This window comes from Xiphophorus hellerii, chromosome 13 (genome assembly GCF_003331165.1).
Source record: "Xiphophorus hellerii strain 12219 chromosome 13, Xiphophorus_hellerii-4.1, whole genome shotgun sequence".
In the NCBI taxonomy this organism is placed as follows: Eukaryota; Metazoa; Chordata; class Actinopteri; order Cyprinodontiformes; family Poeciliidae; genus Xiphophorus; species Xiphophorus hellerii.
The window spans coordinates 13995931-14018934 of NC_045684.1; the positions used below are offsets into that span (position 1 = coordinate 13995931).

Genomic DNA, 23004 nt, shown 5'->3' on the forward strand with positions numbered 1-23004 from the left:
ATAGGATACATTTATCAGCCAGTCGATTTCTGGGGGCCGATTTCCTTAATTTTGGGGGATCGTGATCTTCTAATACTTACAAGTGAAGCTCATCTGATCCCCTGATCTTATTTTCGTCACCAAAGGTTTAAAAATCAGCCTCTGTCCTCTTCTGCTCTTCAGTGAGAAGTTTGACTGACAGACCGGCCCACAAGGTCATGTCTGAATGTTTACTGTTAACAATATTCACTCCACTGTTGCCAGTTCACTGACTTTCATCCTATATTTGGCAAAATTTCAGACAAAAAAAAATTGGTATCGGCCAAAATCAAAATCGGCAGGTCAGGTTTTTTAAAGTTCGGTAATCAACCAGAAAACTGCAATGGGTGCAGCCCTACACACATATTCATGACCTTCTTTGATTAAATTAATTTCTCTTAAGCATAACTCCAAAAGCTAAAGAATTTAATTTACACCAGGTGAGTCTTTCTTCCCTGAGAATGTGGATCGGTACCAGTACCAGGTTGATTCTTAGCCTTCAAATGATTTTAACAGAAGTTTCACATAACTTAGAAGTTGATGTAAAAATATTGTTTGTTTTTAGCCACATAAGTGATCAGCAGCAAACAACATATCACCAACTACAGCTTAGAGCAACTTATTGATATATTAATGCAGCCGCCATGCAGCCTGATGTAAAACATTTAGTTAGACAATGTAAAACATTGAGAAGTTCTAATTATCCTTATCAAATGTTATCAAACACGACTTTTTGAAGCCAAAAATCCTCAGAAATATACAGAGAAAAGCAGGAGAATCAACTCATTTAAAGTTTAAACTCAGTTTCATATAAAGATGCTGTCATAAATGTTTGGCTGTTGAACTGAATCGTTCAAGGTCGCTATAAAGCTAATGTTCTATTAGCAGCTTCACAAATCTCTTTTATACATATTACATTACCAAGACACATTAAAACAAACTTTATCTTGGCTTTTTTCTATTATTCCTCTTTTCTTTCTCCCTGAAGGATAAGTCCATTTTTGAGACGTTGTTTTGCCAACTTATCTTCTGACCAGAGCTTTGGATGTTTGGATGCTCTCTGCACGGCAGCTCATGTTACCGGTGAAGCGTGCGGTACCTACTGCGGCACCAGGGGGCCCTCAAGAGCAATTTTATTTTTCTTTTTGTCCATAAAATAATTATTTCTTCATACATTATCAAATATATTGTAAAAACAAATCACTTCATGATGAAATTGTGTGTTTTTGTTATTGTGATGACAAAGAAATCTTTATTAAAAAAAATCAGCTCCACTGAGGGGGCCCCTTGGTGGCTCTGGGGCTCTTAGTGGCTGCTTAGCTTGCTTACGCCTTGGGCCGGCCCTGAGACTGATGTTGGAATAACTTTCATTGAGTTTTCTCTAATTATTGAATTATGTTTCCTTCATAGAAGTTTATGAAGAAGAACCAAACTGGCCACTTTATTAGTCCAGTTACTTGTTAGAATATTGCAAATTGTTTTTATTTTGTTTGTTTTTCTTTCTTTCTTCAGATATTGTTGGTCAGTATCAGCCTGACCTTAAAGCGTCTCTGAAGATGAAGTTCCAGAGTCTCTCTGAAGGCGTTGCTGAACCTGGAAATCAAACCGATCTGAACCAGATCTACACAGAGCTCCACATCACAGAGGGGTTAACTAGAGAGGTCAACCAGGAACATGAGGTCAGACACATTGAAACAGCATCCAGGAAACAAGAAACAATCAGAAGAGAAGACATCTTTAAAGTCCCACCTGGAAGAGATCAACCAATCAGAACAGTGATGACCATGGGAGTGGCTGGCATTGGGAAAACACTGTTAACACAGAAGTTCACTCTGGACTGGGCTGAAGGCAAAACCAACCAGAACATTGATTTCATATTTCCATTCACTTTCAGAGAGCTGAATATGTTGAAAGAAGAAAAGTTCAGCTTATTAGGACTGATTCATAAATTATTTTCTAAAACCAAAGAAATCAGCAGCTTTGAAACGTTCCAGGTTCTGTTCATCTTTGATGGTCTGGATGAAAGTCGATTTACTCTGGATTTCAAGAACAATCCGATCCTGACTGATGTTACAGAGTCCAGCTCAGTGGATGTTCTGGTGACAAACCTCATCAGGAGGAAACTGCTTCCCTCTGCTCTCCTCTGGATAACCACACGACCTGCAGCAGCCAATCAGATCCCTGCTGAGTGTGTTGACATGGTAACAGAGGTCAGAGGGTTCACTGACCCCCAGAAGGAGGAGTACTTCAGGAAGAGATTCAGAGATGATGAAGAGAAGGCCAGCAGGATCATCTCCCACATCCAGAAATCAAAAAGTCTCCACATCATGTGTCACATCCCAGTTTTCTGCTGGATCACTGCTAAAGTTCTGGAGGATGTGATGAAGACCAGAGAGGGAGAAAAACTGCCAAAGACTCTGACTGAGATGTACATAGCATTCCTGGAGGTTAACTTAGCAATCAAGAAGGAAAAGTATGATGGAGGAAAAAAGACAAGATCAATCTGGAGTCCAGAGAACAAGAAGCTGATTGAGTCTCTAGGAAAACTGGCTTTTGAGCAGCTGCTGGAGGGAAACCTGATCTTCTATGACAAAGAGCTCAAAAAGTGCGGCATCAACATCAAAGATGCTGCGTTGTTCTCAGGAGTGTTCACTGAAATGTTTAAAAGAGAGAGAGGGACGTGCGACATCTCCGTCTACTGCTTTGTTCATCTGAGCATCCAGGAGTTTCTGGCTGCAGTCTACATGCTCCACTGTTTCACCAGCAGGAAGTCAGAGGTGATCAAGACGTTTCTGGGAGAAAAATACAGAGAAACATCTCTAGATGAGTTCATGAAGAAAGTCATGGAGAAATCCCTCAGCAGTAAAAATGGCCACCTGGACCTGTTTGTCCGCTTCCTTCATGGTCTCACTGTGGAGTCCAACCAGAGACTCTTAGAAGATCTGCTGGGTCAGACAGAGAACAGTCCAGAAACCATCCAGAGAATCATCACCAACCTGAAGAAGATGAACACTGATAGAATCTCTCCTGACAGAAGCATCAACATCTTCTACTGTCTGGTGGAGATGAACGACGTCTCATTTTATCAGGAGATCCAACGGCTGCTGGATTCAGGGAAGAAGCTCTCAGAGACTGACTGTTCAGCTCTGGCCTTCATGCTGCAGATGTCAGAGGTTCTGGATGAGTTGGACCTGAAGAAGTACAAAACATCAGCATCAGGACGACAGAGACTGGTTCCAGCTGTGAGGAACTGCAGAAAGGCTCGGTGAGTCCAGATGTTTTCATTGTGTGAATGCTGATTCAGCTCTATTGTCCTCCTGTTTCTTCTTCTTCTGCTTCTGGATGTTTTTGGTCTTTAACTTCTTCCTTCATCCTCTGGACAATTTCAGCCATTCAACCATCTAAACATTCAGCTCATCCAGGACAGCTGCAGCTTCTGGTTTTAGACATTTTGATCATTTTAAAAATATTTATCTTTTTATCAGTTTTCATGTTTAAATGAATAGAAAACCCTGAACTGTAGAAAAAAATCTATTTTCTCTAAGATCCAATCAGCCAGAGAAACATTTTAAACTTTAAACTCCACAATTCATATTTTAGGATCTTCGACTGTTTTTATAAAATAATTGTTTATGTTTAATGAAAATTTGAACCATTAAAATAAACCATTGCATTAATTAGAAACTTTGTGAAGAGTCTTCTTGATTTTCTCATCATCCTCACCTCTTCCTCCTCCCACTAGTTTCCTCTGAGTTTGTAAATGAGACCAAAATGTGGTGATTGTTGTCTGGCTCCAGAAAAAGTCCTAGTTTCTGTCAGATCCTCCCAAAGCTCTGAGAACTCTGCTTCCAGAGCTGGAACCATTTTCCTCATCAACTCTTCATCTGCAGCTTTTGTTGAAGCTGTTAGCCATGAAGACCTGGAGAGACATGAGCTTCAACTCTTTAGACATCCCAACCTCTTCTAGTTACTGGAGAACTTTCACTGCTTCACCATGAAAAATGCTGCTGGACCCAAACGCTCTGTTTTGGTCTTCAGCTCTTTAAGAGTTTAGCAACAATTTCTTCTAACATCCAAACCTTTGTTCCTCTGAGCCAATGGACAGACCACTGCAGAGACATGGTTCCCTCTTCCAACCAGTTTGTCCCAGTTCCTCTCAGACCAACAGTCAGAGAGGACGGTTCAGACCTGAAGGAGCAGCAGGACCGGTTCTGCTGCTGCTCTGCAGGACGACCAGAACAATCTGAAGCTTTTAGCTGCAGCAGGTTGACGACTGTCCACTTTCTACTTTGTTAAAACATCAAATCCAGCAGATGAACAGAGACAGAACTGGGAGCATCATGATACTGGTCTGCTCCCAGTTTCCTTTGTGGCAGCATTTAATAACCTGCTGCTGGGAACTATGGTTCTATAGAATACGCTACTATTATTAATGATGATGATGATTCTAGATGCTGCAGCAGATGTTGGCTAAACAAACCCAGAGATGCCAGAGGTCCACAGCAGGCTGGACTTCCTGCTCTGCTCACTTCATTTCTAACTCACTTCCTGCTTGGTGGAAGATCTCAAGGAGCCAAACGGTCTAGTCCAAGTCAGAGCTGTGAGCAGTTCCTCCTCCTCTCCATCATCTCCAGTAGTTTCCTTCATCAGCTCAGTCAGCCTCTTCATCAGCTGCTTCAGCTCCTTTGAGTCTCTGATGCTGCAGCTCCATCAGATGCTGCAGAGAAAACTGAACTTTCCTTCACAGATGATAGAAGATCTTCAACATCTGACTGCAGCTGAAGGTCTGAGGACATGAAGCCTGGACCAGAACCAGAACCAGAACCTGGACTTTAACCAGGAACTGCACAGATTCTCTGTGGGGTCAAACTCAGTAAATTGAAGATCAGATGTTGATCAGATGATGACATCACTGTTATCATATTTTAGTCTGTTTATGATCCAGATTGATTTCATTAGAACTGAATTTATTTCTTCTTTAATCACAGACTTGGTGGCTGTAGGCTCCAAAATGCTGAATGTGAAGTTTTGGCCTCGGCTCTGAAGTCCAACCCAGATCTGACTGAACTGGAAATAAGTCAGATCTTCATAAATAAAAGTGGAGACTCTGATCTGAAGCCTCTGGTTGAGATCCTGGAGAGTTCAGTCAGTAAAGTGAAGAATCTGAGGTTTGTTTTCTCTATTTATACAATAAAATCATTCATTTATACTTTAATCATTAGTTTATTAAATAATTTTATTTGAATATATTTTCTTTCAAAACAACCTGTTTAAATGTCAGAATAGAATCTCTAGAACTTTTTACATTATAAATAAATTATTTTTTTATTTCAATCTTTGAGATTATTGAACTTTGTTTTTCAGTTTTTCACTTTAAAATGTTTTTGACTGATGAACAAAATGAGTAAAATAATTCAAATGATGTAAATTAATGATGGAGATGTTTCAGTTTGGTTTGGTAAAGATTCAGATTGTTTTATTTCTCATTTCTGATTCTCATCTTTACATCCAGAATGAAATGTTGTTCCTCCAGAGTCGAGCCACAAACACTGACAAGTTCAAATCATCATTAATGACCAAATCTAAGAAATGACTGATTGTAGAAAAGCAAATCTAGATGAAATGAATGAAAGTGAGGTTTGCAGCAGCAGCAGGTTCCTCAGCTTTGTCCTGAAGCTGTGGTTCTGTTGGGCCGGGTCAGAGAGGAACCGTCCTCTTCAGTCTGACAGCTGTCAGTCGGTTGGAGCCTCGTCTCTGTGATGATGCTTCATCAGGTCACGTCTCCTTAGGAAATAATGGCCTCCATTGGCTTTCAGCAGCTTTAATAAGAACCCAAGGCCATTAATGAAGAAACTGAGTGGTTCTGATCCAGTTACCAAGTCGGGTCTCCAGCTGATGATCAGGAACCAGCAGAAATAGCTCAACTCATCCAGGCTGATAGAAAACTTTGAGTTTCTTTATTGATCAAATGTTCTGGTTCTGCTGGTTTGGACTCTTTAAACCAGTTTGACAGTCTCTCTGAGTCTCTCTCTCAGAGAGACTCAGAGAGACTCTGAGTCTCTCTGAGTCTCAGAGTAGAGACTCAGAGGGACTCTACTCTGAGTCCCTCCCGGATGACTGGTCCCTCCAGAACCAGAGCCATGCGTCGAGGTGAGGCCAACTATTTCTAGCCGGAACCTCTCAACCTCACACACTAGCTCCGGCTCCATCCCCACCAGAGAGGTGACATTCCACGTCCCAAGAGCCAGCGTCTGCTACCGAGGATCGGACCGCCAGGGTCCCCTCCCTTGGCTGCCACCCATCACACAATGCACCCGACCCCCTTGGCCCCTCTCACAGGTGGTGGGCCCATGGGAGGGGGGACCCATGTTTCCTCTTCAGGCTAAGCCCTGCCGGGCTCCATGGGAAAAAGCCCGGCCACCAGATGCTCGCCATCGTGCCCTCCCTGCAGGCCTGGCTCCAGAATAGGGCCCCGGTGATCCGCGTTCGGGCGAGGGAACACGAAGTCCAATGTTTTTACTCATCATTGGGGTCTTCGGGCTGCGCTTTGTCTGGTCCCTCACCTAGGACCTGTCTGCCTTGGGTGATCCTACCAGGGTCATGAAGCCCCAGACAGCATAGCTGATAGGATCATTGGGCCACTCAAACCTTTCCACCACGATAAGGTGGCAGCCCAAGGAGAGGGAACTCAAGGCCATTAATGAATCAACTGAGTGGTTCTGACCCAGTTAACAAGTCAGGTCTCCAGCTGATTATCAGGAACCAGCATAAATAGCTCACCTCATCCAGGCTGCCACTCATAGAAAACCTTGAGTTTCTTTTATAATAAAATGTTCTGGTTCTGCTGGTTTGGACTCTTTAAACCAGTTTGACTGGATCAGATGTTAGAATCAGTTCATCATGTTTCTTTTACATTCAGGGAAATTAATTTTCTACATTTTTATTATTTATTTGTTCATGTTTCAGTTTTAACCTGCATCCTGTTGGCTTCAGCTCACATCTTTTATTCCTTATTCAGGTTGGATTACTCCAGATTGTCAGAGACCAGCTGGACTTCTCTCTTCTCAGCTCTGAAGTCCAAACCGACCCATCTGACAGTACTGGACCTGAGCGACACCAACCTGGAAGGTTCTGGACTGAAGGAGCTCTGTGGTTTTCTACAGACTGAAGGCTGCAGACTGGAGACATTGTTGTATGTAATTATATAATTATTGATATTTCTGTGAATAATTATATATAATTGATCATAAATCAAATTAATTTCTTCTGTTTTAATAAATATTTTCTGAGTTTGTTCCTGGACTTGGATCCAGAGTTTAATTTAGTCCCTCTGTGTAACTGAGTTGGACCCGCTGATCTGAGGTCAGAACAGGACAGCATTCGGACTCCCAGTGTGTAGAAATCCCCCTCATGTGAAGCAGGTCAAAGGTCAAGATGCAAAAAGAGAGAGAATGAAATCTCCCTTTATTGAAGATCCACAAATCCCACACTTAGTTTTAAATATTCTGCTATTAGTTGATAATGATCCAGTCCAGATTTATTGATTCTAGGAGTGGTAGTGTTTTAACTAGAGTAGATTAAAGATGTTGATTGTAGTGAAATATTAGGTGGAATCACCCTTTATGCATTTCCTGAATTAGAAGCTGCAATCAGAAACCAACTTCAGCTGAAAAAATCCAGACTACTGAGTTTTTCTCTGAGCTCAACAGGCTGCAGGTTCTCTCAGGACATGAGTATTCTGTTCCCAGACATCAGAACCAGCAAAGATTGCAGCACATGAATCTGAAGCAGGTGTGTTAGGAGATGTTCTCCACATGCTCAGACTAAAGGTTCACAGTCTGACAGAGATGGACAGAGAAAGTCGACAAACTCTGGATGAAATGGTTCCTAGAAACAGGGAAGCTTTCTGAGGACTTGACTGCCTGCTCATATGGAGCTGCAGCACATGCAGGAGTTTTATGTTGGCAGGAAGAAAAACAAAATGGAAGCAAATGATGAGTTTCCATTTTAGTGTCAATTCCACTAATGGAGCAAATTCCAAGTCAGTCATACTCCAAACCACTGAGAGCAGCTTCCAGAGGAAAATATGAGTTTGTTCTGACAGTCAGACTCTATCAGGATGACCACAGTCTTCTGGCAGAGTTCCTGGACATTAAGGAGACATAAATAATAGAAAGATAATTAATTAACAGTCCTGCAGTAAATACTGACTTTGTGAAGGTTATGGTGTTAAAGTCATTTTGTTCAAACATCTTGATTCAGCTCTTATTTTGTAGGACAGGAAATTAGATCTTACCTTTGCAATGCTTTGTATGCAACAAGCTTCAGCAGTTCACTGAAACCATTCTCATGTGGTTTACCTGGAAAATAGATTTAAAATGATTCATCTTCACAATCTGGTTTTTCCTTTATGATAATGTTTCCATTTCTGCAGCCGTCTCTGATGAAGGATTCAGAACTTGAACTAAATGACCCACATCAATCTGACAGAGAAAAGGCTAAATATTTTCTAGTTGATAGTTCAGTAACTGAATCAGCACAAAATGAGAAAATGATCAACTTTCAGAATGTGAGCTGTAATGGATACTATAAAACATAAAATTAGATTAATTGAAATAAACTTGTTTACATCTGTTATACTTAGCAATGAGCTGCAGTTAAAATACAACGAGTAATAAAACATCATTAATAGATTAATGAACAAAAACTGGAGACATAAAATATCTCAGTAGATAAATGATGGTACAGAGCAGTCGGCTAATACAGAGCCTGGAAGGAAACATGGAGAGAGAAAAAACATCGACTTAGTTTAAGATCCTGAGAAACTTTTAGAAAAACTTTGAGTTTCTTTTTTGATAAAATGTTCTGGTTCTGCTGGTTTGGACTCTTTAAACCAGTTTGACTGGATCAGATGTTAGAATCAGTTCATCATGTTTCTTTTACATTCAGGGAAATTAATTTTCTACATTTTTATTATTTATTTGTTCATATTTCAGTTTTAACCTGCATCCTGTTGGCTTCAGCTCACATCTTTTATTCTCTATGCAGATTGTTGGGCTGCAGTTTGTCAGAGACCAGCTGGACTTCTCTGTTCTCAGCTCTGAAGTCCAACCCGACCCATCTGACAAAACTGGACCTGTACAGAACCAACCTGGGAGATTCTGGAGTGAAGGAGCTCTGTGGTTTTCTACAGACTGAAGGCTGCAGACTGCAGACATTGAAGTATTTTAATTTTATAATTATTGATATTTCTGTGAATAATTATATATAATTGATCATAAATCAAATTAATTTCTTCTGTTCTAATAAATATTTTCTGAGTTTGTTCCTGGACTTGGATCCAGAGTTTAATTTAGTCCCTCTGTGTAACTGAGTTGGACCCGCTGATCTTAGGTCAGAACAGGACAGCATTCGGACCCCCAGTGTGTAGAAACCCCCTCATGTGAAGCAGGTGTAACCCAGTGTTTAAAAACACAAGGAAAAAATAATAGATGTTGATTCAATGTCTTATTCTACCAAAATAGCTAAAAGGTAATTACGTAAATCTTCAAAAAATGTGAAATATGCTTTTAGTGTTAGCTTCTATTGACAGATTAGGCAGCCAATGGCTGGCGCGGTCTGGTTTCGTGTCGGCCAATGGGGTTGATCGTCCCGCCCCTTTTTAACAGCTGGCGGTTGTTTCGTTCGGAGCGCGGCAGACAGGCTTGAAAGCTAACAGCTGACGGTTGTTTCGCTGCCAACGCTTGAGAGCTAACAGCTGACGGTCGTTTCCGTAAAGAGGTAGAAAGAAATTGACGAATCTGGAAATTGATCTCGGAGGGTTTCCCCCGTGAACAGCTGAAGCCCGAAAAATAGCCGTTGACAGCTCGGAGCATCGGTCAGGTTTTTTTTTTTTGGAGTTTGTACAGTACACTTTTGGCTTGGAGGGCCAAAGATTCCAAGACCCTCTTCACCTGAAACTGGATGGCGAGCCCCAGCCCAGAGGACCAGGCGCACGGGTAGATAGTGACCCGACTGGTCACCAGCTGAGAGACTTTGAGACTGAAGAATTAATTCATTGGAGACTGAAGTATTCAATTTATTTATTTATTTATTTTTTTTAAAAGCGCGCAGTATTTGTTTGTCTGTTTTAAATGTGGATCCACAATTGTTTATTATATTAAATATTTGCTCTTTTCTTGTAGACACTGTGTGTTCTGTTGTTGCTCACACCTGGGTTCCCTAGAATTTAATATCTTCTGATTAGGCCCAACTTCCTATATATATAGTATAAATTAATTAACCTGTTTTTGTGAGTTGCAGGTTACACAGGTCAAAGGTCATTCAACCCAGTCTAGAAAAGTGAATTCCTGGAATCTGACAGGAACGAATCTATAATCATTGATTGATGCTTCAACACTTTGATCAGAACCTTACGGTGGCCCTGAGGTGCAAACCACTACAACATTAACGAAGCACAATTACAAATTCAAAAACACAACATTAACAAAACGGAAAGGGTATGTCCCAGTTGGAGACCTGAGAGATCGCTGATTGGACGACAGTTATTTTGTATAGGACGTTATTGCTTGAGCAGGTCGGCCTGTTGTTGCGATACGTTATAGCGTCCGCCATATTGAAAGTGGCTTATCTACCAGCAAGCTAATACAAGTAAATGGACCGAACTTCGTAAAGTGCCATTCTGCAAAGTAGTTAAAGTTAATGAATGTCACCGACACAATCGTTCCCACATTATTATATATAGGAATGAAAAGAAAAACAAAGGACAACGTTTTGAACTTTTTAATGTGATTATTTAATTGTTTTGTGGCACAATAATTACATTTGATACAGCTGATTCTGATAAATCATTTTTTATTGATGAACACACACACACACACACACACACACACTCTCACCTTAACAGTGATGTATTCATGAACATATTAACACAATTCCATAATTCAATGTGCTTTTCCTATTTCAAGATATGAATAATAAAAGTAACTTAATTTAAATTTTTAGACATCCATCCATCTTCTTCCGCTTATCCGGGGTCGGGTCGCGGGGCTAGCAGCTTCAGAAGGGAGGCCCAGACTTCCCTCTCCCCGGCCACTTCTTCCAGCTCTTCCGGGGGAATCCCGAGGCGTTCCCAGGCCAGCCGAGAGACATAGTCCCTCCAGCGTGTCCTGGGTCTTCCCCGGGGCCTCCTCCCGGTGGGACGTCCCGGAGCACCTCACCAGGGAGGCGTCCAGGAGGCATCCTGACCAGATGCCCGAGCCTCAACTGGCTCCTCTGGATGTGAAGGAGCAGCGGCTCTACTCTGAGTCCCTCCCGGATGACTGAGCTTCTCACCCTATCTCTAAGGGAGAGCCCAGCCACCCTACGGAGAAAACCCATTTCGGCCGCTTGTATCCGCGATCTCGTTCTTTCGGTCATGACCCAAAGCTCATGACCCGGAGAAGGCACTCTACCCTTTTCCGGCTCAAGACCATGGCCTCGGATTTGGAGGCACTGATCCCCATCCCGGCCGCTTCACACTCGGCTGCAAACCGCTCCAGCGAGAGCTGCAGATCACGACCTGATGAAGCCAAAAGAACCACATCGTCTGCAAAAAGCAGAGATGAGATCCTAAGGCTACCAAATCGGATCCCCTCAACACCTTGACTGTGCCTAGAAATTCTGTCCATGAAAGGGACGAACAGAATTGGTGACAAAGGGCAGCCCTGGCGGAGTCCAACTCTCACCGGAAACGAGCCCGACTTACTGCCGGCAATGCAGACCAGACTCTGACACCGGTCATACAGGGACCTGACAGCCCATATCAAAGGACCCGGTACCCCATACTCCCGGAGAACCCCCCCACAAGGCTCCCCGAGGGACACGGTCAAACGCCTTCTCCAAGTCCACAAAACTCATGTAGACCGGTTGGGCGAACTCCCGTGCACCCTCCAGGACCCTGCCAAGGGTGTAGAGCTGGTCCAGTGTTCCACGACCAGGACGAAAACCACACTGCTCTTCCTGAATCCGAGGTTCGACTATCCGATGGACCCTCCTCTCCAGGACCCCTGAATAGACCTTGCCAGGGAGGCTTAAGAGTGTGACCCCTCTATAATTGGAGCACACCCTCCGGTCCCCCTTTTTGAACAGGGGGACCACCACCCCAGTCTGCCAATCCAGGGGAACTACCCCCGATGTCCATGCGATATTGCAGAGTCGCATCAGCCAACACAACCCTACAACATCCAGAGCCTTAAGGAACTCCGGGTGGATCTCGTCCACCCCCGGAGCCTTGCCACCGAGGAGCTTTTTAACCACCTCGGTGACCTCGTCCCCAGAGATTGGAGAGCCCAACCCAGAGTCCCCAGGCTCAGCTTCCTCAATGGAAGGCATGTTGGTGGGATTGAGGAGGTCTTCGAAGTATTCTGCCCACCGGCCCACAACGTCCCGAGTAGAGGTCAGCAGCACACCATCCCCACTACAAACAGTGTTGGTACTGTACTGCTTCCCCCCCCTGAAACGCCGGATGGTGGACCAGAATCGCCTCAAAGCCATACGGAAGTCTTTCTACATGGCCTCTCCAAACTCCTCCCACACCCGAGTTTTTGCCTCAGCAACCACCCGAGCCGCATGCCGCTTCGCCCGCCGGTACCCAACAGCTGCTTCCGGAGTCCCACAGGCCAAAAAGGCCTGATAGGACTCCTTCAGCCTGACGACATCCCTCACCGAAGGTGTCCACCAACGGGTTCAAGGGCTGCCGCCGCGACAGGCACCAACAACCTTGCGGCCACAGCTCCAATCGGCCGCCTTGACAATGGAGGCATGGAACATGGTCCACTCAGACTCCATGTCCCCTACCTCCCCCGGGACGTGTTTGAAGTTTTGCCGGAGATGGGCGTTAAAGCTCCGTCTCACAGGGGATTCTGCCAGACATTCCCAGCAGACCCTCACAACACGTTTGGGCCTGCCAGGTCTGACCGGCTTCCTCCCCCACCACCAGAGCCAACTCACCACCAGGTAGTGGTCAGTGGACAGCTCCGCACCTCTCTTCAGCCGAGTGTCCAAGACATACGGCCGTAGATCCGATGAAACGATGACAAAGTCGATCAACGAACTGCGACCTAGGGTGTCCTGGTGCCAAGTGCACATATGGACACCCTTATGTTTGAACATGGTGTTCGTTATGGACAATCCATGACGAGCACAGAAGTCCAACAACAGAACACTGCTCCAGTTCAGATCGGGGGGGCCGTTCCTCCCAACCACGCCCCTCCAGGTCTCACTGTCATTGCCCACGTGAGCGTTGACGTCCCCCAGCAGAACAAGGGAGTCCCCAGGAGGAGCATTCTCCAGTACTCCCTCTAAGGACTCCAAAAAGGGTGGGTAATCTGAACTGTCGTTCGGCCCGTAAGCACAAACGACAGTCAGGACCCGTCCCCCCACCTGTAGGCGGAGGGAGGCTACCCTCTCGTTCACCGGGGTAAACCCCAACGTACAGGTGCCGAGATGGGGAGCAACAAGTATGCCCACTCCTGCCCAACACCTCTCACCTTGGGCAACTCCAGAGTGAAAGTATGTCCAGCCCCTCTCAAGGAGACTGGTTCCAGAACCAGAGTCATGCGTCGAGGTGAGACCGACTATTTCTACCCGGAACCTCTTGACCTCACACACTAGCTCCCGCTCCTTCCCCACCAGAGAGGTGACATTCCACGTCCTAAGAGCCAGCTTCTGCTACCGAGGATCGGACCGCCAGGGTCCCCTCCCTCGGCCGCCACCCATCACACAATGCACCCGACCCCTTTGGCCCCTCTCACAGGTGGTGGGCCCATGGGAGGGCCGGCCCATGTTTCCTCTTCGGGCTGAACCCGGCTGGGCTCCATGGGTAAAAGCCCGGCCACCAGATGCTCGCCATCGTGCCCCCCCTCCAGGCCTGGCTCCAGAGTGGGGCCCCGGTGACCCACGTCCGAGCGAGGGAACACGAAGTCTAATGGTGCCATTCATCATTGGGGTCTTTGGGCTGCGCTTTGTCTGGTCCCTCACCTAGGACCTGTCTGCCTTGGGTGACCCTACCAGGGGCATGAAGCCCCAGACAGCATAGCTCCTAGGATCATTGGGGCACTCAAACCCCTCCACCACGATAAGGTGGCAGCCCAAGGAGAGGAATTTGGACCCGAATTTTGTGCTATAGACAGCAGTGTAAACGAAATCTAACAGACTAAATAATTTTAATTTCTTTACATAAACTGTCATAATACCCTAATACCATATTTTCTACATTATAAAGTGCACCACATTATAAGGCGCACCTTCAATGAATGGCCTGTTTTAAAACTTTTTTCATATATATAAGGCGCACTGCATTATAAGGCGCATAGAATAGACGCTACAGTAGAGACTGGGGTTACGTTATGCATCCATTAGATGGAACTGCGCTAAAGGGAATGTCAACAAAACAGTCAGATAGGTCAGTCAAACTTTATTAATAGATTACAAACCAGCGTTCTGAAAACTCCGTTCATTCCCAAAATGAATAAACAGCTGTTTTTTTATTTTCCCCGAGGTAAAGTAAGTGACGTGGTATTTTCATGACACAGTTTATCTTTTAACAACAGCAAGGTAGAACATATAGTGGAGGGGAACTTTTCCTCGATTCAATAAACACGTAAAAAACAGTCTGATAATGTTACGGTAAATCAAACGTTAGTGCAATCACAATATATATCCACTTCCGCACCATTGATTCGTTCATGTTAAATTCTCTCGCTGCTGCTCTGTTCCCGTGTTCTACTGCTTGATTGATCGCCTTGAGCTTAAACTCTGCGTCGTAAGCGTGTCTCGAGCCATTTTAGGGTCTTTACACAAAACCCAGCGCGCACCGCGGGTTTCTTCTTCTACGGGGAAAATGAAGTCGGCGGCTGCTTACCGTAGTTGCGAGACCTGCTGTGGCTCAATACTGGTCCATATATAAGGCGCACCGGATTATAAGGAGCACTCTCGGCTTTTGAGAAAATTGAAGGTTTTTAGGTGCGCTTTATAGTGTGGAAAATACAGTACTTCAAATTGAGATATTTCACTTAAAATACACAAAAAGTGAAGGAAAAAGTGTGAAGTACATGACAAATTTATTTATATTATACTGGCAACACAGAGCACAGGCAGGGGTACAGTCTGCTGGTCAAGCTGGGAGCAGTTCGGTGAATGGGCCTCTGAGACATCTGGCTAGCCACAGGTTAAAGCGAATGATAAAAATGATCTAACAGTGTAAAAGAAAATACATCCCTGATTCATTCACATTCAGGAAAAAAAAACATATCTGCACCATATCGGGGCATTGACTTAGCATCTAAACACAGACATTGTGGAGATGAGCTGGGAAACAGAAGTCTGAAGAAAAACAGCTCCAGCTCTGATCCTTATGGACCTGTCCTGACGAAATCCCCCGGTTTCCACGCTGCTCTCTGGATTAATATACTTTCAGTCCACTTCAGGTTCGCTGTTATATCAAACAAATTATTTTAATCTACATAAATTATAAGAAACATCTTACAGGCAACTGACATACCTTAAAGTAACCATGTTTGACCACAGACAAACAGCGACTTGTCTTGCGAACTTCTAGGTAACCATGGCAACAATAAACAAATAGCAAAAGCTCCTGTTACAGGTTTCTCATTGCCTCTCCCGCTTTAGAAAAACTACACAGCATAAAAAAAAGTTAGCTAAGCTAAGAAAATAGTCAGAGTAGTTAACTGGGCCAATTTAGTTACAAAGGAAATATTTCTTGGTTGTTTGGAAGTTTGTTTCACCACAGAAATGCACAGCACTGGCCACAAAGTCAAAAAATCTGCTCGTAAATTTACGTCATTGTTATCTTTAATTTTTACCTGTGAAAGGTAAAGGCAGTGGGTCCACATTGTACTGTAAAACCGTTGAAACGAGTCCATGCAGCACGTTTTCTCCACTGCCACTTTCAAGATGGCGGTGACGTAAGTTAGAATCAGCGTTTACATATTCATGGCTATTGTCCAATCAGCATCTCTCAGGTCTCCAAATACCCTTTCCGTTTCGTTAATGTTGTAGTGGAACCGTAGAACCTGGAATGATTTTACGGACTAAAATCCACCAACACAACATGACCCAGTACCAGGTTCTGGTTCTGGTTCTGGTTCTGAAGTCAGCAGGTCTTTATTGAAGCAGCAGCATATTGGCATTAATATTCATAAGAATCTTTAACTGGTTCTGTTGGACTGGTTAACCTGCATCCTGTTGGCTTCAGCTCACATCTTTTATTCTTTATTCAGATTGTTGAGCTGCAGTTTGTCAAAGATCAGCTGTGATTATTTGGCCTCAACTCTGAAGTCCAAACGCCTCCAACTGACAGAACTGAACCTGAGAGGAAACAACCTGAAGTATCCAGATGTTCAGCAGCTGAAGGATCTTGTAAAGACTCTTCAGTAAGTAAATGTTTACAGTGAGTCCAGCTGCTGTCAGCATATTGAACTAAACCCAGTTAGCATCAAAGCAAAGATCCAGTGTTCCCAGTAAAGCTGCAGCTTCTCAGTGGGAGGAGAATGGTTCAGGCTTCCTGATTGGACACAGAGACAGCAATCAGCCAATCAGAGGAGCAGCAGCTTGCTGTGTTCCTGTGTTTGTGTTGGTGTGAAGATATGTGTTGTTGCTGTGTCCATGTCTCCAGGAAGTCCAGCTGGACTCCATCGTCCAGCCGTCCAACATGTCTAGAGACAGTGGTCCTCATCCATCAAACTGTGGCAGCAGCAGATCTGATCTCAGATCTGCTTGTTCTCTCAGTTCAACAGGAAACAACTGATCAGGTTCATCTTGGTCACAGCTCTGAGATCAGTCTGACTGCAGCCTGGAAACCATCTAGTGGATGTGCTGCGTCACTGACTGCTGCTGGAGAGAGGCTGGAAACACTCACTGATCTGCTCTCTCCTTCCTTCTTCTCTCTGCAGGTGGAAGACATATGTCTTATCTCAGTAAAGTAGAGAATGGTCTCAGTGTCCTGCTGATCCTCAGAGGTTGAAGCTGCAGCAGTTTGAGTCTAAAGAGACTCTGACTGGATCATGATGATGACCTCTGACCTCAAAGGTTTTCCTCCTGTTTATTTTCTCATGTTGTCATTTAGTGTCTGATATTGTTTGTCTCTTTGGATCAATAAAGATCCAATTCAAACTGGGCTCCATTTAGAGGCTTCATGGAGTTTTGATCTGAACTGGATTCAACTGGAAAGTTGATTTTTTTTCTCTCTGATTCATTTTCATCCTGGAACCAGAAATGGTCTGAGACTGGAAACATGGGAATCATTTTCAGTTCAGCTTTGAAGCCATGAAAGACACTTCAAACCTCTTTTCTCTGCTGCTTCTTCCTTCTGCTGACATGAAAATGTTCCTCAAAGCTCCACAGATAAAAAGATGCTTTACTGGAAACTGCAGAGAAACTTCAGCTTCCATCACAGAAACCAGTTTAACCAGCTACGTTCCAGGCGAGAGGCGGGGTGCACTCTGGACAGGTCGCTAGTCTGTCGCAGGGCTATATATATGTAACCCTGTCCATGTGAGACGACACCTTTCTGTTCCTTAGACTCTGCGTTGTGTTTTCTTTAATGGTGGTTGTCGGAAGGAAACTTGAGGCAGGAATCAGACACACACGGCGGTTGAGATCATGGTTCAGACTGTTTATTCGGACCAACTGACAGCTCAGCGGCTTCGCCTTCAGAATTACCTCAAATACTGCGTGTCAATATAAGTCTCAGTAACGCAGTTATTATTATTTTTTGTTTGTTTGTTTAACAGATACAGCATATATTTAAAAAAGAAGAAAAAGACAAAACGATACAAAACTAACTACTTGGACATTAAAAGTAACATTTGGCTACATTGAGGAGCTGGTGGTCAGTATTGCTTACCTTCAGAATTCACAGCAAGTACTGACCGTTGTACTGTCAGCGCACCGTAACAGACGCCAAGTATGGCGTTCTTCAATGGACACACTTTACCAACTTCCACAACTCAAAGAACAAATCTAACATTTTGGTGGCATCCGCTGACATATTTAAGCCACTGCCCTACATATATATATATATATATATATATATATATATATATATATATATATATATATATATGTATATACAGTACTGACCAAAAGTTTGGACACACCTTCTAATTCAATGGGTTTCCTTTATTTTCATGACTATTTAAAATAAGGCAATAAATCCCACTTATTAACCTGACAGGGCACCTATGAAGTGAAAACCATTTCAGGTGACTACCTCTTGAATCTCATCAAGACAATGCAGAGTGTGTGCAAAGCAGTAATCACAGCTAAAGGTTGCTACTTTGAAGAAACTAGAATATAAGGGGTATTTTCAGTTGTTTTACACTTTTTTGTTTAGTGCATATTTCCACATGTGTTATTTATAGTTTTGATGCCTTCAGTGTGAATCTACAATGTCAATAGTCATGAAAATAAAGGAAACTCATTGAATTAAAAGGTGTGTCCAAATCTTTGGTCTGTACTGTATATATACTGTATATACAGTATATACATATATATACATATATATATATATATATATATATATATATATATATATATATATATATATATATATATATATATATATATAAAAAGGAGCACGAGAAACTAGAGAAATACCAGGGCCTCAGGGAGGAACTGGAGAGGGCCTGGAAGGTGAAGACCACAGTGGTGCCTGTGGTCATCGGGGCCCTCGGGGCAGTCACCCCCAAACTGGACCAATGGCTACAACAGATCCCAGGAACAACATCAGACATCTCAGTCCAGAAATGTGCAGTCCTTGGCACAGCCAAGATACTGCGCAGAACCCTCAAGCTCCCAGGCCTCTGGTAGAGGACCCGAGCTCAGAGGATAAGAACCACCCGCGGTGGGTGAGAAGGGAATTTTATATATATATATATATATATATATATATATATATATATATATATATATATATATATATATATATATGTATATACTGTATATATATGTATATACTGTATATATATATAAAATATAATTCTAAAAATATTTAAATAATTAAGTTTTGCATCATAGTCATTGATTCTCAGTGCTTTAATATTATTTTTGGTGTACTTTTTGCATTTCAGTTTTCCAGTTAATCTAGAGAACATTAGGGTGAATGGGGACTCAATATGTCACATCAGGCTCTTTACTGTGGTTGTGCTGATTTATTCAGAATTCGTGGCATAATGTGGTGATTGGTTCATATTTTTATTTTCACATTCATTTTAATGTAACGTGGGTTCCCAGGTGTTTAATGATGAGCTAATAAAGTTTTTCATAATGTTTTTGGTGGAGGGTTTTTTATGCAGTTGACTTTGTACAAATATAGTAACTACGTCTTTATTTTAATCATCCATGATGTTTAGCTTATTGTATTCAGATTAACAAAGAAATCTTTCAAATATGTATATTTTAAATTTGTATGTTTCATTCAACAGTTTCTTTCAATAAAATTAGAAACATCAATTTCAATTAATCTGAGAATTTTTAAGCTTCTAATTTAAGGCAGCAGCTTATTTTTGCATTATTTAGACTGAAGTTGCTTAAATAAAATACATGACAATCATTTAATTAATAGATATTGTTTTTCCTCCAAGTTTCTTAATTAAACTGCTTCAAACTTTAACAGTAATTTTTATTCCCGGTGTTTTATTTTGAAAGATCTCACAGGAAACATGTTTGTATTTTTTCCAACTTTATTGTAGTTGTAATTACCAAGTTTCGCCACCAGAGGAACTGAACACACTGCTCAGGTCCGCAATCCATACTGGTTAGAGGTAGCCATGGTTACCAATAAAAATAAATAAAAAGGACTCGCTGCTGGGAATGATGCGAGTGTTTAGCGCGGAAGCTAACTGGTTTCCAGCTTCAAACCAGCGGGATAACTGGTTCCCAGTGAGATAAATGAAGGCAGATTCTTCTCCTGGGTTCATGTCAATGTTTTCTCTGTCAGTGTGAACTAGAAGCAGCTCCACAGAGATGAAAACAGGGCGAGTAACTTGTTAAAAACAAACCTAAAAATTTAAATAACCTGTTTACTACAGTGCTCAAATATTTTTAAAAGCTTCATTGAGTTTTTAATTTTACTATTATTTTTTTCCCTTTAGATGGTTTTATTCTGCTCAAATCTCAGCTGGTTGACTTTTATCACTAATAGATATGTCTTTCGTAATGTTTATAGTTTTTCCAGACGTTTATTCTCAAAATTATCCACAGTTAATATTTTTGTAAGAATTTTAACTGAATAAAATTTAACGGGTTTTAACGGGTAAATAGCTGTTATTTACTTTGCGTTTTGAATTATTTTAATAAAAACTCTCTTGTTCTAATAACAAAGTATGAATCCTGACTTAATTCTGCAGATTACTGTCTACAGAATTAAGTCAATATAGTTATTAGAAACTGTTTCGTGAAAAGTATAAAGTTGATCAGTTTTATGATGGTTGAATGAGTTCTTACTGCCCTCTGGTGGTGAACTGTCGTAACTACAGACATTCTTCAAGTACATTTTTCAGCCGGATGTTTTGTTTATCTTTGTTTTAATTTTCACTTTTATTAAGTCAGCATATGTTAGTACCGTAAATTAGAGTCACAAAACTTCCTGTAAAGTGTTTAACACAGCAGCTATCTTTTATGATTTAAAACTCTTTATTACAAATATAACATCGAACAGTGGTTTAAAATATTTCAAAATCATATTTGATTCGGAAAACGGTGGATATAACTGAGGAAGATTGTTAGTTTTTCTCTATATAAAGTGGAGAAATAGATATTAAATGTAAATAATGCAGCATTATCAGGACTGTAGTTCCCACTATGGCCACCAGAGGGCGGAAATATCCCGTTCTGAATCTAGAGGTGAGTTTGTAGAGCTGCAGCTGGTTTCTGACTTCTAAGTTGATCACGTTTATATCACTCATTATAAATATTATTATTATATGGTCTGTCTAAAGGAGTAACAGCTGATTTATTATATAGATGTGTTATTTACATGCAGATAACACATTTATATATCCTAAAATAAATGACATATTAATGTTTCCTGATAAAATAAATAACTGGATTTTTTTTTTTTTGCCAAGATGCTAAGTTTCCAGTTTAGTCAAGAGAATATTTATGAAATATTTATTTTTTTCTGGAAAACAGAATAATTATGATAATTTGGCTTCACAACCCAATTATATAATTTATATCACATCCTAAGAAAATTACACACTTATGCTTTCTGATAGAATAATAAACTAACAAGCTAAAATGTACTTCCAGGAGATTTTAGTTCTTTGTGCTTTACTTTGAAAGAATCCAAAGGAAGTTCTATTCACATATCAGCTCTCCAGCTTTACTGTGGTTGTATTTACATACTGAGTCCACTAGGGGGCAGAAGGCTAAGTTGTCAGCTAGTTTCCCGCTCCTGATCGGCTTATGAAGCCCTCATTGCTTTCTTCGTGTTTCTGCTGCTTTATTTCTTAAATCTTCTTCCTATTTTAACATGAAATCAATGTTTTATCTGTCAGTGTGAACTAGAAGCAGCTCCACAGAGATGAAAACAGCCCGCAGAGACTCTGAGCGATGCTAACAGGCTCCAGCAGCAGCTTCAGAGGAGCTGTGGCTCCTAAACTGGAGCTTCAGCTCCAACAGAGCTGAATCAAAGCTCTACAACTCTGGTTTAGACGATAAGATGCTGAGCTTCCGGTCTGAAGGTAGGAAAATATTTATGAAAAGTTAAATTATCCTGGAAACAGTCAGAATGATGTTGATGTTTTAGCTGCAGAGCCGCGAACTGAACTATTATTATCAGAGCAGGGCGGTTTTTGCCCTCTAGTGGACCCAGATGGTAACTACAGCTACTTGATGAAGTCAGAGCGTTTACACACCACACTCACTTCCGGTGAGTACTTTCACATTAAGAGCCATAGAAACGAGTTCCTCTTTTAGCTTTCATTTGAAATAATACATTTTACTTCTGTTGTTTTTCTCTCTGAAACAATAAACTTTAATTCAAGAGCAGCAAATTAAATTTTACTCATTTCAAACTGAAATGACCGTCAATTCATAAAAGTATTTAAATAATATTAACAGCAGCCCCATCTCTGACCCGGTTCCCTTTCTGACTCTGACATCATGTCTGCTCTGTTGGACTCTTTTGTCTTCATGAAATCAGTTCCTTCGTTCAGAGACTCAAACTGAAATGTACTTTAGTGAAGAAGAAGCTTCATCTGGATCTGATGTTGAAGCTGCAGCTTGAATCCTTCTCAGGATTCGGTTCAGAATCAAGTTCATATCACTGATCAGCATCATTGTGGCTCCAGAACGTGGTCAGTGAGCAGAACCAGAACTGGACCTGGTACATTCTGGGAGTCGAGATGGATGCAGATGGTAAACCTGAAAGCCGGATCAGGGCGGCTGTTAAATCTGTTCATTTCAGGTTGACTCTCTAAACTTGTGCGTTTCTCTCGTTGCTGCAGGTCGTTTGTTTGTTGACGTCACTTTGTTGACCTGTGAATGTTTCCTAGAGCTTCATGATTGAAGCTGCTTTGGTCGCTTTGCCTCACCGTGTTTCTCTATGAGTCGGGAACGCCGCGCTGTTCGCTCACAGATCTCTGATGGGTTCAGCGTTTGTAGCCAGCATTCAGAGCCACTTCCTCTGAAAGAGTCTCCACTTCCTGCTGGGACTGCAGAGAGTGGAGACAGAGCAGCAGGAAAGGCGGCCATCTTGGCTCCCTGCTCTTCTTAAAGCGATGCTGAGTTTATTTAGTTTGCTTCGTTGTTTCAGTGAAGAGAGATCACTGGTCACGTTGTTCTGGACCAGCTGGGGAAACTGGAGCTGACCACTCTGACCTTTGACCCCTCAGACAATATTCTGGGTTTTTGTCCTCATATCCACTCATATAAATTATGAAGACACAGAGAGATTTGACTTTAAGATGATTCAACCTCAGG

At 42.2% G+C, this 23004-nt stretch overlaps 2 protein-coding genes across 7 annotated transcripts in view; both read left to right on the forward strand.

The window, feature by feature from the left end:
- LOC116730782 (NLR family CARD domain-containing protein 3-like) overlaps window positions 1-16569 on the forward strand; it is a 56509-nt gene extending 39940 nt beyond the window's left edge. Inside the window, exons 6-9 of the mRNA XM_032580272.1 lie at window positions 1531-3283; window positions 5007-5186; window positions 9067-9240; window positions 16299-16569. Of these exons, the coding sequence (XP_032436163.1) occupies window positions 1531-3283; window positions 5007-5186; window positions 9067-9240; window positions 16299-16455 (2264 nt within the window). The 3' untranslated portion in view covers window positions 16456-16569. The remainder of the gene's footprint in view (window positions 1-1530; window positions 3284-5006; window positions 5187-9066; window positions 9241-16298) is intronic.
- csmd3b (CUB and Sushi multiple domains 3b) overlaps window positions 1-23004 on the forward strand; it is a 642306-nt gene that overhangs the window by 169044 nt on the left and 450258 nt on the right. The window lies entirely within an intron of this gene.